This window comes from Danio aesculapii, chromosome 18 (genome assembly GCF_903798145.1).
Source record: "Danio aesculapii chromosome 18, fDanAes4.1, whole genome shotgun sequence".
NCBI classification, from domain to species: domain Eukaryota; kingdom Metazoa; phylum Chordata; class Actinopteri; order Cypriniformes; family Danionidae; genus Danio; species Danio aesculapii.
The window spans coordinates 44,226,033-44,240,337 of record NC_079452.1 but is presented as its reverse complement, the minus strand read 5'-3'; the positions used below and the strand labels follow the sequence as shown (position 1 = coordinate 44,240,337).

General features: G+C 34.0%; 1 protein-coding gene and 1 long non-coding RNA gene across 3 annotated transcripts in view; one reads left to right on the top strand and one right to left on the bottom strand.

Annotated features, from left to right (window-relative positions):
- The window catches only part of LOC130245446 (uncharacterized), a 42,725-nt gene extending 34,212 nt beyond the window's left edge, over window positions 1–8,513 (top strand). The window contains exon 4 of the long non-coding RNA XR_008839330.1: window positions 7,761–8,513. This is a non-coding gene — a long non-coding RNA (uncharacterized LOC130245446). The remainder of the gene's footprint in view (window positions 1–7,760) is intronic.
- The window catches only part of kiaa0513 (KIAA0513 ortholog), a 31,133-nt gene that overhangs the window by 1,616 nt on the left and 15,212 nt on the right, over window positions 1–14,305 (bottom strand). Inside the window, exons 4-12 of one of the 2 annotated variants that reach the window (XM_056478124.1) lie at window positions 14,040–14,113; window positions 13,842–13,912; window positions 11,588–11,792; window positions 9,851–9,891; window positions 9,529–9,607; window positions 8,271–8,348; window positions 7,797–7,826; window positions 2,503–2,583; window positions 31–125 (exon numbers count right to left, since the gene is read on the bottom strand). In XM_056478124.1, coding sequence (XP_056334099.1) covers window positions 31–125; window positions 2,503–2,583; window positions 7,797–7,826; window positions 8,271–8,348; window positions 9,529–9,607; window positions 9,851–9,891; window positions 11,588–11,792; window positions 13,842–13,912; window positions 14,040–14,113 — 754 coding nt within the window. The remainder of the gene's footprint in view (window positions 1–30; window positions 126–2,502; window positions 2,584–7,796; window positions 7,827–8,270; window positions 8,349–9,528; window positions 9,608–9,850; window positions 9,892–11,587; window positions 11,793–13,841; window positions 13,913–14,039; window positions 14,114–14,305) is intronic. The other variant, XM_056478125.1, reaches the window with a different exon arrangement.

Here is a 14,305-nt window from a genome sequence, read left to right as displayed (position 1 = left end):
CATTCAAAATGTAAAAAAACAGTGAGTTACCTTCATTCAGATTTCCAATGACTGCCTGCTTTTTCAGGAAGTCGTTGCAGAGTTTCTTGCTCAATCCAAAAGCCACCATGTTATGAGTGAATGTTCTAGATGAAAATAAATACAAATGAGCAGACAAACAATTAAATATTGGCATACTCGCACTCCTCTGTGGCACAATATAAACCTATATTCTGGTGGACAACCCCTTTAATCAGCCATCATGGGCCAGTAAATGAAGAAAAATCAATCCTAGATTTTCAAGAGTTGGTTAACAAATATAATATATCCCCCAACATATATATTAAAATAAGGATCTTCATGCCCATCCAATTGTAAAATGGATATTTAATGCTCCAAGAAAAGGAAAGGTCTCATATATCTATTGCTGTCTTTCTAATATTAATATGCATACTTTTTTAAAAGTAGTATATTTAGTAGTAGTTTTAAAAGACTATGGCTATCTGATCTGTCTCCGCCCAATAAAACTATTGGTTGGGAAACAGTGTGGGATAATACATTCCACACTTCCACAAACGTTAATCACCAGTTTATTCACTTTAAAACTCTTCACAGGGCATGTTTAACTACACGTATATGATATACTATATATCATAGGTTCATCTCCACATCCTTATTATAAGTTCTGTGAACCAGGGCATCCAGATAGCTTTTTACATATGATGTGGGAATGTCCAGAAGTGCAAAAATGTTGGAATTCTGTGCTGAACATTTTATTTAAAGTTAAAAACATTTGTTTCCCCAAAGATCCTGTATTGCTATTGTTGATTTATAACTCTCAATTTCCCTCAAATGCAAACGTCTGTAAATTTTGGTTAGCTGCTTCAACTGCTACAACTGCTCATCGCTCAGCTGCTCTTTTGTGCCTTGCAGCCAAAATCAGTTTTCGACGTAAATGCCGCCGATCTCGAATCTCCTCATCCAATCACTGTCTGGCCTTCCACCAACAGTAAAAAAACATTCGCTTCGGTTGTCTCCATCTTCCAGCTCTCGTAGTGATGCGAGGTTGTGCATGTGATTATAATTAGAGTTTTTTATTCCTGCTGAACTGGGTGGGTTGTGTGACGTTGGATACAGGGGCGTTATTAGGGCAGGGTTTTTGTGACATGCTGCGAGTTATGGCCCGACAGTGGAAACGCGACATGATTTTAGCCTCACTGCTCAACCTCTCAGGCGATTGGCCCGGCCTGGCCCGATGAAAACCATGGCTCGCACTGGCCCGAGATGGAAACCCCTTCATGATCTCTGTGTTAAGCCCTGGTTGCAATCACTGTTGGAAATACTGTACCTAAAATTATCATCAGCACAAATCAACCATGCTAAACTGGATATTTTGATGGCTTGGAAAATCTATATATGTGACATGTATGAAATCTTAGACACTTAACCCTCATCTGACACTATACAAGTCTAATTTAATGCAATTTATTTACTTGCTTGGTCTAAACTACAGTTATGCTGTATTTCCTAATGTGCATACAACGGGGTGGGGGGATAGGGGGTATATACGGGGTAATAGCTGTTAAAATTATGTTATGAAAGTATCGGATTGTAAAAATTGCATATTTTCATTTTTGGAAATAAAAACTGAATTACAAAAAAAAACAAAACAAAAAAATCAAATGAAATATGACCACATCATCTTAAAGTTGAATAAATAAGCTTTCCGTTAATGTACCTTTGTAATATTTGACTAAGCTACAGCTATTAGAAATCTGTAACCTGAGGGTTCTAATATTGTCCAAATTAAGCTCTCACTAAAGTGTATTACTTATCAAAAAAATATTTTGATATATTTATGGAATATTTACTTAATATTCTAATCATTTTGGCATAAAAGAAATTTGTATTTTTTTTTTCCTCATACTATGTTTGTTGGCTATTCCTACAAATATACACATGGAACTTAAAGTCCCAATGAACTGGAAGCTGCGATCGTTATTTTTTTCTGTATTGTAAGGCAGTTCCTAGAGAAACAGAATTTAAAATGAGAAACAGTGGGCGTGGCTTGTTTTTTCTACCGCAGGCTGGTTGGATGTAGTAAAGTAGGCATTTCATTCAGACAGATCGGGAAAGGGGTTTTAAAAGAGTTATTACAACCTAACAGACTCCTCCTCCTCACCATTTCTGTTTGTTGATCCAGCATGGTTATATATGTTAGCCACGCCCATTACCTCAAAATCACATAATCTGAGAATAAAACTGAAACTAAACAGGAAGACCATTTTCAGATTTCAATTAAAGATCAGATGGTGAAACAATTTTAAAAATTTATTAAAGACATGCACAGATGAATTGTTCACCACAAAACTGCCAACGTGAGCGAACAAAATCATTTGGTAAGTTTTGATTTCTTAGGGACTTTAAGGCTGGTTTTGTGGTCCAATTTCACAAATATTAGCATGTAAAGAACACTGTTTTTGTTCATATTGTCTATAATGTGACGAATGGCATGAGACTCACCCAAGCTGGCCAAAGGTGATGTTCTCATTAAATCTGGAGCTATCGTCTTTCTCCTCCTGGGTCATATGACACCACTTTTCTCTGAAGGTACAAAAACAAAGAGGTCAAGGTCTGAGGTCACTGATATTTTGACATTTTCTTCTCATGAAGCATGCGACAACATCAGAGGCAACCAACACAATGATTTGCCTCTTTATTAAATGTTAATGTTCACTCAGAACTGTAGAACTGAACATATTACAATGAATGCTGGGAGGTTAGAGAGTTAAAAGGATATAAAAACAGTCGTACAAAAAGGACAAATGTGTATATCAGCCATACACTGGTGCTCATGCAAAATCCAACAGACATTTTAGAATAAGGTTTAGCGAGCAGTCAGCTGTAACCAAGATTCACAGTGAATCAAAACAAAAAACAAGACAAAATGTAAATAATAAAAAGCATATGAGCAACACACAACCACAGCATAATTCAGCGCACGCACAGGAAACTAATTCTCAGGCAAACAAAGCAATATGCACTTTTTCTGACTACAAATTGTTCCTTTTGTCAAAATCTTTTTTTTAATTTATTTATTATCTCATATTTTTACACTTTTTGTCATTTGTTAGTTTAAAATAAAAAAAGTTTAAACGAGTCTTCAACAAGTTTCATTATTTGAGGAATCATTTGTGTCAGTAGACAGGTTTCCATCCCAGCGTGAAGCAAATCTTTTCAAAGTTCCCAAATCCAAATTAGGTGTAATTTCATCAAGTTGTTTAGTCATCTGATTGGTAACAAGGGTGTAATGTGCAGAGTTTATTCAGCAAACCCGTTTCCATCTCCCATTATTCACACAAGTCCAAAACCACCAATAAGTTCGTGTTAAATTTCTTTTGCGAATTAAGGGATTTCGATTCAAATTTTGGCCTTTCACTCCTTTCTCATTTGATACTTCAAGATGTGCATTAATACATGGTGATGGAAACCCAGCTAGTGGCACAATCTGTGTGGGGTAAATTACATGCCAAAGTTTAAAGGGACAGTTCTATTATTTACAATCAGACAATTGAAGATGTAGATTACTCTTTTCTTCAGTAGATCATTTAAAACGGTTTTAGCTGAAACCATAATCTTTTGGGGTATATAAAATGCAAGTCAACAGATATCGTCACTTTGAGAGTTCATAAAACACACAGGAGGAAAACAAAACCACTTTTCAGATTCCCAACACTGAAAATACATAGTTATGTGACAAGATGCTTGTGCTTCATTCTATCGTGAACACACTCGGGAGTGTTAAGGCCCCATTTCTTTATTTATTTGAAGGCAAAAAAAAGTTTGAAAAGACGGTATACTGTTTGAACAATCCAATATCCCTGAGCTGCAGTAGGTGGGGTTGTAAATGTGTCATTGTGCTCACGTGTACCCTCTAAACACGTGTACCCTCTAAACACAACACATGCACTGTATGAGAATCACCACATCTTTGCATTATTTTTTATTCATTGCGGACAGGCAATTAATTGCACCGCTGCATACCATACACTCATAGAAAACAATGTTTAGAACAATTAAAAGACATGGTGTGACGCGTTTTTCATCCGGTGTGTGACCCCTCTCTGTGAGCGATTTTACAGCTGCAGATACATCTGTACCAGCTCTGCTAATTGACCCTCTAGTGTGTTCATGTGGCTAACTTAGTGTTGTTGTTTAGATGTTGTACTCATGTCTGATCTCTGTGGATATGATATACGAATCAATTGCATGTCAATGAAGGTGGAGTTTCTGAAAACACCCACCAATTGCATAATTGCCATAGACTGAAAGTATTTAGTAGCCAAAATGTACTTCCCCAAAAAGTTGGCTTTGGTCAGCTGTTTTAAAAAATCTGAATCGGACTCAATGAACTTAGCTTTAGACAGATTTTGTTTGAAATTTCAGTTTATACTCTGATTTTATTAAGTATATCTTTTATCTAAAATTCTGTTTTTTGTCCCTTACATTTGTTAAGGGGAAATGGTTACTAAGGACTTTGTAGCAACGGTTAAATGAACACTTAAATCATTGAGGGAAATGCTTAATGGCAGCCCTAAATTCCTTGTTGACCCTTGGTCTTTGTTCTTGCAACCCAAGTTTTACCAAGCGGACCCTTAACCTTCAAACTAAGGGATTTCTTAGCTTAAAGACTTTCATGTAACCAGGCCCAAGAGTTTTAATCATTGCTGAATTAAATTGTACAAAAAAATCAGTTTCGTACATACACTGAAAAAAATTATTCAAAGATGATTCCTTGGATTTACTCAATTTTTTTACGTTAAGTGGTTGTAAACAATTTATTTGGGCTGAATTTAAACAAACAAATTAAGTTAAACATTATTAAATTTAATTTGTTTGTTTAAATTCAACACAAATAAATTGTTTGCAACAGTTTTGCATGCAACACTTTTTTCAGTGTAGACTACTTCGTAAGATCTCAATGTATCATGGTCACAGGTAATACTTTTGTTTTGCCTTGATATCTTTTTTTTGTCTGTCAAAGTGCCAGTGGCAGTCGACTTGCATTTTATGAAGCTAAAACTCTTCTACCAAAAGAAAAAGTAATCTACATCTTGGAAAGAATATTTAAATCTTTAAATATATAAACCATTTAAACCTTTAAAGAATTATTCACCCAAAAATAAAGCTGTAAAAAGGCAGGGCATAATTTAATATAACTCAGAGTGTGTTTGAAATAAGAAAGGCACTTCTTACACCTGGCACAGGGTTGTGCAATCATTTTTATTTTGGGTGAACTGTTCCTTTAATGCTTACTCTTAAAAACAGCACTTGGTTAGAGATTGTAATGAAAAGGCACTGGGAATACAATACACCCTGACTACATGCAACGATACAGCACAAAAAATGCAGCGCCCAAGACTGAATATACTGTGATCTCATTGCCCTCTTTTTATTTTGTGTAATGCAGATCAGCAGTTCTCAACTGGTTCCAGGACACAGATTTTTACAATGGATATCAACTGGTGACCCACAAACAGTCCCCAAATTGTTTATCGTGCAAGAGTAAACAAAAAAGTCATTGGTTATTATGGTTTTCAAAAATGAGGGCATGTCATGCAACCTGTCCATGCCAGCCAGATGAATTTGGTTTACCGTGCCAAAACACTGTGTTTGATTGAATGCAAGGCTTTTGAAATCAACAAAAGAACCATTTGCTTTTCCTGTTTAAAATTTAATAAGCCTATTTATTTTATTACACTAAATACTCAAGTGAAGGGCTGTTTGCTTTTATCAATTCTGTTCTCTGCTGTAATAAAAATACATATAATAAAACCTTGTGGTATTTTTAGTATTAATACATTATTCATTTTTAAGTTTCACAATGTCCTTGGGAGCAAATGTTAAAGTTGTGCAATGATAATGTGATAAAAAAGACAAAGCTTTACGCCAAAGGCAAATGTGACCAGCATGAGTCAGCTCTTTTTTTGCAGACCTCAAACGCTGTGTAGTTTCCTTCAAGTAGGATGGAAATGTTATCAGAAGGTCACACAGCTTCCTGAGTGGATACTGCATTGTCAGGCACTGCTTATTGTGACCTTCAGCTGACATACATACTGAGTATTTTTACAGGGTTTCCCATATTTTTGACCCACACATTTTATGGATAATTTTCTATAAGAATTGTATTAAAATGATAAATATCTACTTGCTGAACTATATTAGACTGGAGAAAATAATAATAATAATAATAATTATTATTATTATTATTATTATCATTCATTCATTCATTCATTCATTCATTCATTCATTCATTCATTTTCTTTTCGGCACAGCGTAATGAACCGCCAACTTATCCAGCATATGTTTTATGCAGCAGATGCCGTTCCAGCTGCAACCCGTCTCTGGGAAACAGACTAAGCCAAAAAGAAAATGAATGAATAAATATATATTACACGTCATAGTTTTGGCCCAGAATTGTTTATTTGATTCACCATACATACAAATAAATGCTTTTATTTAATATGGACAATTTTAATTGGCAAAATAAAATGTAAAGGCTTATATTCGCTTTTTTGTTATTTTAGAATGGAACATGACTAATATATATATATAACAAATAAATAAATAATTGTATTCATAATTTAAAAAATCCTTTGAAAAAAGTGACAATAAAGACAAAAATTTGTAAAAAATAAAAAACAAAAAGATATTAAAATTTCTTCAAAAATATTACAATCTTCACCTTCACTGACAATAATAATTTTTTTCTTGAGCACCAAACCTTACTAATTATTAAGACTATCACAGAAATGAATTACTTTATATTTTAAAATATATTACTAATGTATTATGTAACTTGTAATAACATAAAATCTTACAAAATTACTGTATTTAAAACAAATAAACATGTTTTTCTATTTTTTGCTTAATGTTTTAAGTGCAAATCCAATGTTGGTACTGTGATGTATTCTGGGACTGTGACATGATTAAAACATATTGGAAAGACATCCACAAATTAAGTTTAGAAGATTATTGGTAAACTATTTGCCCTGTCTCCACTTATTTATCTTCTGAACTGTAAAACTGCTCTACACCTTAGTCATGGACTAGAATCTGTGTTACACTTTTGTACATATCTAGCAAAAAAAAACATTCTTCCTAACATTCCTTCGGTCAATCTGTAGATAAATCAGATTGCCATTTTCCTATTCTTAAAAAACTGACTTATGACTTCTGTAAAAAATCTGATGATTTCTGGCATATCTGGAATCATCTGTGGGAGTTTATGTAGAATGTATCTTGAAAGACTTTTTTGTGTTAATTTTACCCTTCACAAAAGACTTGAATTACTAGCCGATGGACGATTGTATGGCAATAGATGGCAAGATTATTGTATGTGATGACATGAGACACCTATAGCATTGTTCTGTCATTGTGAATCTTTAAATAAATGTTTAAAAAAAATTAAAAATAAACATTTTCCTTAGTATTACTTAACAAATATAGATATGTATATAGATTTGAGATCTTATTTTTAAACTAAATATTTTTTTGAAGTTTGGAACTCCCTGACAAATCCTTGATAGTTTCATTTTCGCCAGAACCCTGCACACAGATTACACAAATAATATACTGGCCCAATAGTGTATCATCCTATTCATCATATTTCACATTGCCCTCAATTTATCCTGTGCTTTGACCATATTGACTTTATTCTAACTGATCTAAATGTTTTCCAACTGTCTATTCAATCCTGCTTATCTTCTTTCTCTTTCTAGCATTGTCCAGGGCAGCAGACGGAATGAAGGACAGACCTTTCATCTTTCTCTTCCTCAGCCGTCCGCCTGTGTGAGGCAGCGAGGCACAGGGAGATAAAGGGTTAAAGTCACATGCAGAGAAAGAAAGAGCCACAGAGAGAAAGAAGAGGATGATGAGCAGATGAGCAGTGGAAGAGTAAACCATAAGCACACAGAGAAGAAGAGGCTGCGGGACTCCGATATTTTCCACTTGCAAATAACACGGTAACACTGTCATACAGTCACGCACACCTCCCGAGTTTATTTCGACATCACTAACAATCTATCAAACGCAAACGTAAACTCAATCTCGGCCTCTGGCTTTATCAAACACACAAACAAACACGCAGTCTAAACAAACACGCAATCTGACATGTGCATTAGGTGCCGTGCAAAGTCTGTTTTGTTTAACGTCACGATATATTAGGAGAAAGAGAAAAGCTCTGTAAAAGGGGTGAGAATTGGGGAGTATTAAATATATGTGGGTCTCACCTTGTAGTTGGGGATCTTTTGTTCCTCTCACTGTGGACGGCATCAAAAAAAGCAGCATTCCAAAACCTTAAAGTGTGCCTTTTAAAAAAGATGAAGAAAAACAGATGCAATCAGATGAATATTAGTGTGTAAATGTAGCTCATTATCGTAGATTGTGCCTGACTGGTGTTAAACTGCTTTACAGATCTTGAACTTTGAATGCCAACAAACCTACATTAAAAACACATCAGCCTTGTTTTTTCCTGCCAGGCTTTAATTTAGGGTTGTTATTGCAAACAGATTTTTTTTGTATGTTTTGAGATCCTTTTTAAAGGTTTGAAAATAAAAAGAAAGATTTAAATGACTAATATTATATCAAATATTTATCTCCTCAAAGAAAATGTAATAAAATTGCCATGCTATTTGAATTTATTTACTTGTAATTTATAAGTTATATATATATATATATATATATATATATATATATATATATATATATATATATATATATATATATATATATATATATGTACATATATATATATATATATATATATATATATATATATATATATATATATATAAACACATATACCTATATATACATATATATATATGTATATATATATATATATATATACATATATATATATGTATATATATATATATATATATATATATATATATATATATATATATATATATATATATATATATATATATATATATATATATATATAAACACATATACATATATATACACATATATATATACACACACATATATATATATATATATATATATATATATATATATATATATATATATATATATATAACTATATATATAGTTATTTAAAGGAGAAAAATTTCTTAATATTAGAAGCATTAGAAAATTGTTTAATATTTTTCTAGACACTGATTAATGATATATACATGTAGATATATATATATATATATATATATATATATATATATATATATATATATATATATATACATGTATATAATGTGAACCTAAGATGACCCCAATAAAAAAACAAATAATAAACATTTATTTTATAAAAAAGTACAGTTAATAACACTGAAAAGAGTCTTCTACAATCTTTTAGTTTGATTAATAATAAATATTCTAAAATTCCTCCAGAAGACATCCTTTTTACATATATATCTTGCATGAAATATTATTTAGGTCTAATCTTATAACTTTGTAACAATGTACCAGTAAATAACAATAATATTGCATTACAATGCACCAATGCACTTCAATAAAACCTACCAAATGGGCTGCTGTTTGAGGTGTGTGTACAGGTAAATTTTCTCCTCTTCTTTTCTGTCCGGAGAGAGAGGAGGAGACACTACGAGCAGAGAAAAGCACAGTTAATAACTCACACACAACAACACACGTCTGCAAACACAATCCCTGTGGGTGAAGAGTCTTGCTCAAGAGCACTGTGGTTTAATTCAACATATGGTTTGGGTAACTGACCCAGATTTTTAACCACCAAGTCTCACCACGACTAAACCCAGCAAAACCTCGAGTGAGACATTGTATGATAAAAAAACAGTCAAGATATAACAAAAGAAACATAGTAAACTACCTGGTGTTTTAGCTTTCTGTTCGGCAGGCCTGTCTGTCTCTCTGTGGAAAAACAGAGTATTAGCAGAATATTAATTAAACTGGGCATATCATGCATTTTCACAAGGTGTAAAGTAAATCTCTAGGCTCTCCAGAACATACATGTGAAGTTTTAGCTCAAAATACACCACATATTATTTATAACAGCTTGTCAAATGAAACCAAAATGTCAGAAATGGCCTTCGTTTAAGACTTAATCCTCAAACCACAGTCAGACAATGTTGTTTGGCAAGAGGATGTGACTTCTAGACTGATGTACTTAGTATGTATGTGGAATTGATTCAGCTCATTGATTAGGAATTTCTCTTATCGTCACACAAAATGTAAAAAGTCTGTCACCTGACTATAGAGTGCATAATACAGAAGCACGTATAAATAATTTTTGGGGGGAAAAAATAATGATACACACTGAAAGAAATGATTCATTGGATTTACTAAATTTTTATAAGGTAACTGATTACAAACAATTTATATGGGCTGCATTTAAGCAAACAAATTAAAGTTGAACATTAATAAATTTCATTTGTTTGTTTATATTCAGCCCATATAAATTGTTTGCAACCAGTTACCTCAACATTTTTTGTTAATTCTATTAATAATTTTTTCAGTGCAGATCTGTTTTCTGTAAATACAGTCTGAGACAATGGTTACTTTTAGCCATATAGCATGCTAACAAGCAGAGAGAACATTTGGAAACATTTTCAAAATAATTATTGACTTTGTCCATGTTTTCTAGGTAGGTAATTATAGCACTTAAAGGGATAGTTCACTCAAAAATAAAAATCTACAGACTATTTACTCTCCCTGAAGTGTTTCCAAACCAGAAGAAACCCATAACCAATGACTATTTGGTTACATAAACAACAGTAATCAAATTATTTGCTATAATCTGAATGAGACAATAATATGATTAAGATGTTTACATGAGTTGCTTTCTGAATGTTCCTTTCATGATCCCGTTTGACATGTTATAGCACATAATTTGATTAACGTCATTGCATCACCTCGCTTTATTTACTGTTTGGCACTTTCACTTTCATTCAGGAACATTTCATGCATGCCCCCTATGAGGTATTGGATGAGAGTATGAAGTAAGGACTAATGGAAGAGTGTTGTTTCAATGGAATTTGATACTCCACCCTGAATGGAAAAAAAACTCAGCATTTTGCAATGCTGTTTGTTGTGTTTGTGGTCCTTTACTGACTCGGTAGGTGTCAAATAGCCGTGTGTGTATGGAATACCCTGTCACAAAATGCAAAAATCTTACACGACAGTACTAGTTTAATTAAAGTGTTTACATATCTGTACTGCACTTCAATAATGCAATTAAAATCGACATACTTTACATGTCTTAATCCGATTTCTGTTTAGTTCGATTATGACCTCAATTTGATTAAGGTAATTAAAAATCACTGTTTACATGGTAGACTCTTAATCAGAGTATTGTCTTTATCATATTTAAATCATATTGTTGGTGTCCATGTAAACGTACTCATTGACTTCCATGTAGGAAAAACAATACTATGGAAGGTTTTAAACTTCTTTTGTGTTCAACAGAAGAAAACAACTCTAACAAGTTTGCTACAAAACTGTCACGCTGAGTAAATAACAACAGAATTTTCAGTTTTGGGTGAACTATCCCTTTAAACACAGAAATATCTCCCCTTTAATGAAAAGAGTGACAAAAAAAATCACCCACTCATTCTTTCGGCCCAAGGGTCCTCTCAGTTTGCTCTCCAAACCCCCGAAGAACCCTTTAACGTCAGTCTTAGCGGAGGTGTTTTTGAGCATCCGCTCTGCAATGTCCTTCTTCCCAGAGAGCCAGACCTTTCCACTGCGCAGGTACGAGTCGATCCCCCCGCTGGGCCTCTCCAGCAGCTCTGTGGGAGACAGCTGCGATTTACCTGGTAAACACACACAAACACATTCAGTGGATATTAATTAAAAACACATAGTAGGCAAGTACAAAACATGCATATTAGAGGGCACCTATAAATATTTTGTGATTAGATTTATAGAGAGACATCTGATTTCCAGAATCCTTTTTAATATGAAAATATAATGGACTCTTTTCACAAGATGCACTAAATGGTCATCTTAATTCCCTGAAAGCTTTTAATATTTTTGTTTTTTTTTAAACGTATGTACATTAATATGTAGTTACGTATGTATTATATCATCTTTGCATCAAATTACCAGAAAAGAAATACCACTTAAGTGAGGTGCTTCTTTTTTTATAATTATTTTTGGGGGGGGGGTCTACTTTTAATGAACAGTGGAGATTACAGACAGGAAAGTGATGGGAGCAGAGAAAGAAGAAGGCCCGACAAAGGACCTTGAGCGAGGAGTCGAACCTCTGTGCTACTGTATATGTCAATGCACACAACCACTATGCTTTTAGCGATGACAAGTGAGGTGTTTCTAATACAGAGTCTATGGGCAGGACAGTAAATTTGATGTTGTTTTCAATTTTTTTCATTTTTCTGAAAGTCTTGATAACACCATTGTGGAGTTTTTCATTTATTATTTCAGCAAATAGGATTCATTCATTCATTCATTTTCTTTTTGGCTTAGTCCCTTTATTCATCAGGGGTCGCCACATGTTTTATGCAGCAGATGCACTTCCAGCTGCAATCAAACACTGGGAAACACCCATACACTCTTGCATTCACATTCATACATACATACATACATGCCAATTTAGCTTATTCAATTTACCTGTAAGCGCATGTCTTTGGACTGTGGGGGGTAACCGGAGCACCCGTAGGAAACCCACGTGAACACGGGGAGAACATGCAAACTCCACACAGAAATGCCAACTGGCCAAGGCAGGGCTCGAACCAGCAACTTTCTTGCTGTGAGGCGATCCTGCTACCCACTGAGTCACTGGGACGCCCAGCAAATAGGATTGTAAAAAAATTATTTGTTGTTCTTGCCCATTCACTGTGCTCTCAGTTTACCCAACTACTATGACTTCTGCTACTGAGAAACCTGGAAATGTGAAAAGGGTCCATTAATATTGAAATATATAGAATGTTTTGTTGCAGCGACACGGTGGCGCAGTAGGTAGTGCTGTTGCCTCACAGCAAGAAGGTCGCTGGTTCGAGCCTCGGCTGGGTTAGTTGGTGCTTCTGTGTGGAGTTTGCATGTTCTCTCAGCGTTTGCGTGGGTTTCCTCCGGGTGCTCCGGTTTCCCCCACAGTCCAAAGACATGCGCTATAGGTGAATTGGGTAGGCTAAATTATCCATAGTGTATGAGTGTATGTGGATGTTTCCCAGGGATGGGTTGCAGCTGGAAGGGCATCCGCTGCGTAAAACATATTCTGGATAAGTTGGTGGTTCATTCCGCTGTGGTGACCCCAGATTAATAAAGGGACTAAGCCGAAAAAAAAAGAAAGTATAAATGAATGTTTTGTTGCACATGGGGGTTCAATGATTCACATTACCATTCAAAAGTTGTGTAAAACCCCATAATAATATATAATATAACCCCATAGTAATAATTATTATAACTTTTTCTGAAAAAAGAATCTTAACACTCAACAAGACTGTAATTCATCAGAAATACAATATAAAACTGTAATATTGTAAAATATTATACTATAACATATAACAGATTTTTTTATTTTCATCCAGTTTAAAGTGTTATTTATTCATGTGATGAGAAAATGATGAAAAAGCTGTTACTTTTAGTTTTACTGTCACATAATTGTGCAGAAAATATTTTGATATGCTGATATATTATGATAAATATTTCTAAAAAAAGACAATGAAATCCCCTCCCCACCAAAAAAGTTAAAGAAATTGCTGTTACTTGGAACAATAATAGGCAGTACCAGTAATGTCTGAGTCCCAGGTTGTAACAGGAAGGGAGGTCTGCATGTTTCTTTATCAGATTCGTACATTCTTCACATCAGTTTGCTTGCTTAAGATTAATGGTAAACTCTCTCTTACCCATGTAGTAATATGTGAAGCACATGGTCATGAGGTGTTTGGCAGGGCAATAATCATCCACCTGGTGACATCTGTCAATCAATCAATCAATCAATCAATCAATCTAGTCAGACAGTTCACATATAAAAAATTGGTTACTATTTCTATGCATTTCTAATGCAAAACAAGAATTTAAAATATTATCGCTGGTGTACTTACTCAAATAAAACAACAGCGAAGGACTGCACCAGCCTGTAGAAAGTTTGTTCGCTCACACATTTGGAGTGGCAGCGCTGTAAACACAAGGCATACTTATCATCACAACTGTGTTTGTTTATGCAAGTGTATTTTATTAAACGAGTTCTTCGTGATTTTCGAGAAAGACTTCGGATTAGACACACTTAGTCTAAATATAACAGTACATATAGACAGTTGAACTCAAAATTACAAGTCCTCCTGTGAAATTTGAATTCTCTTAAAATGAT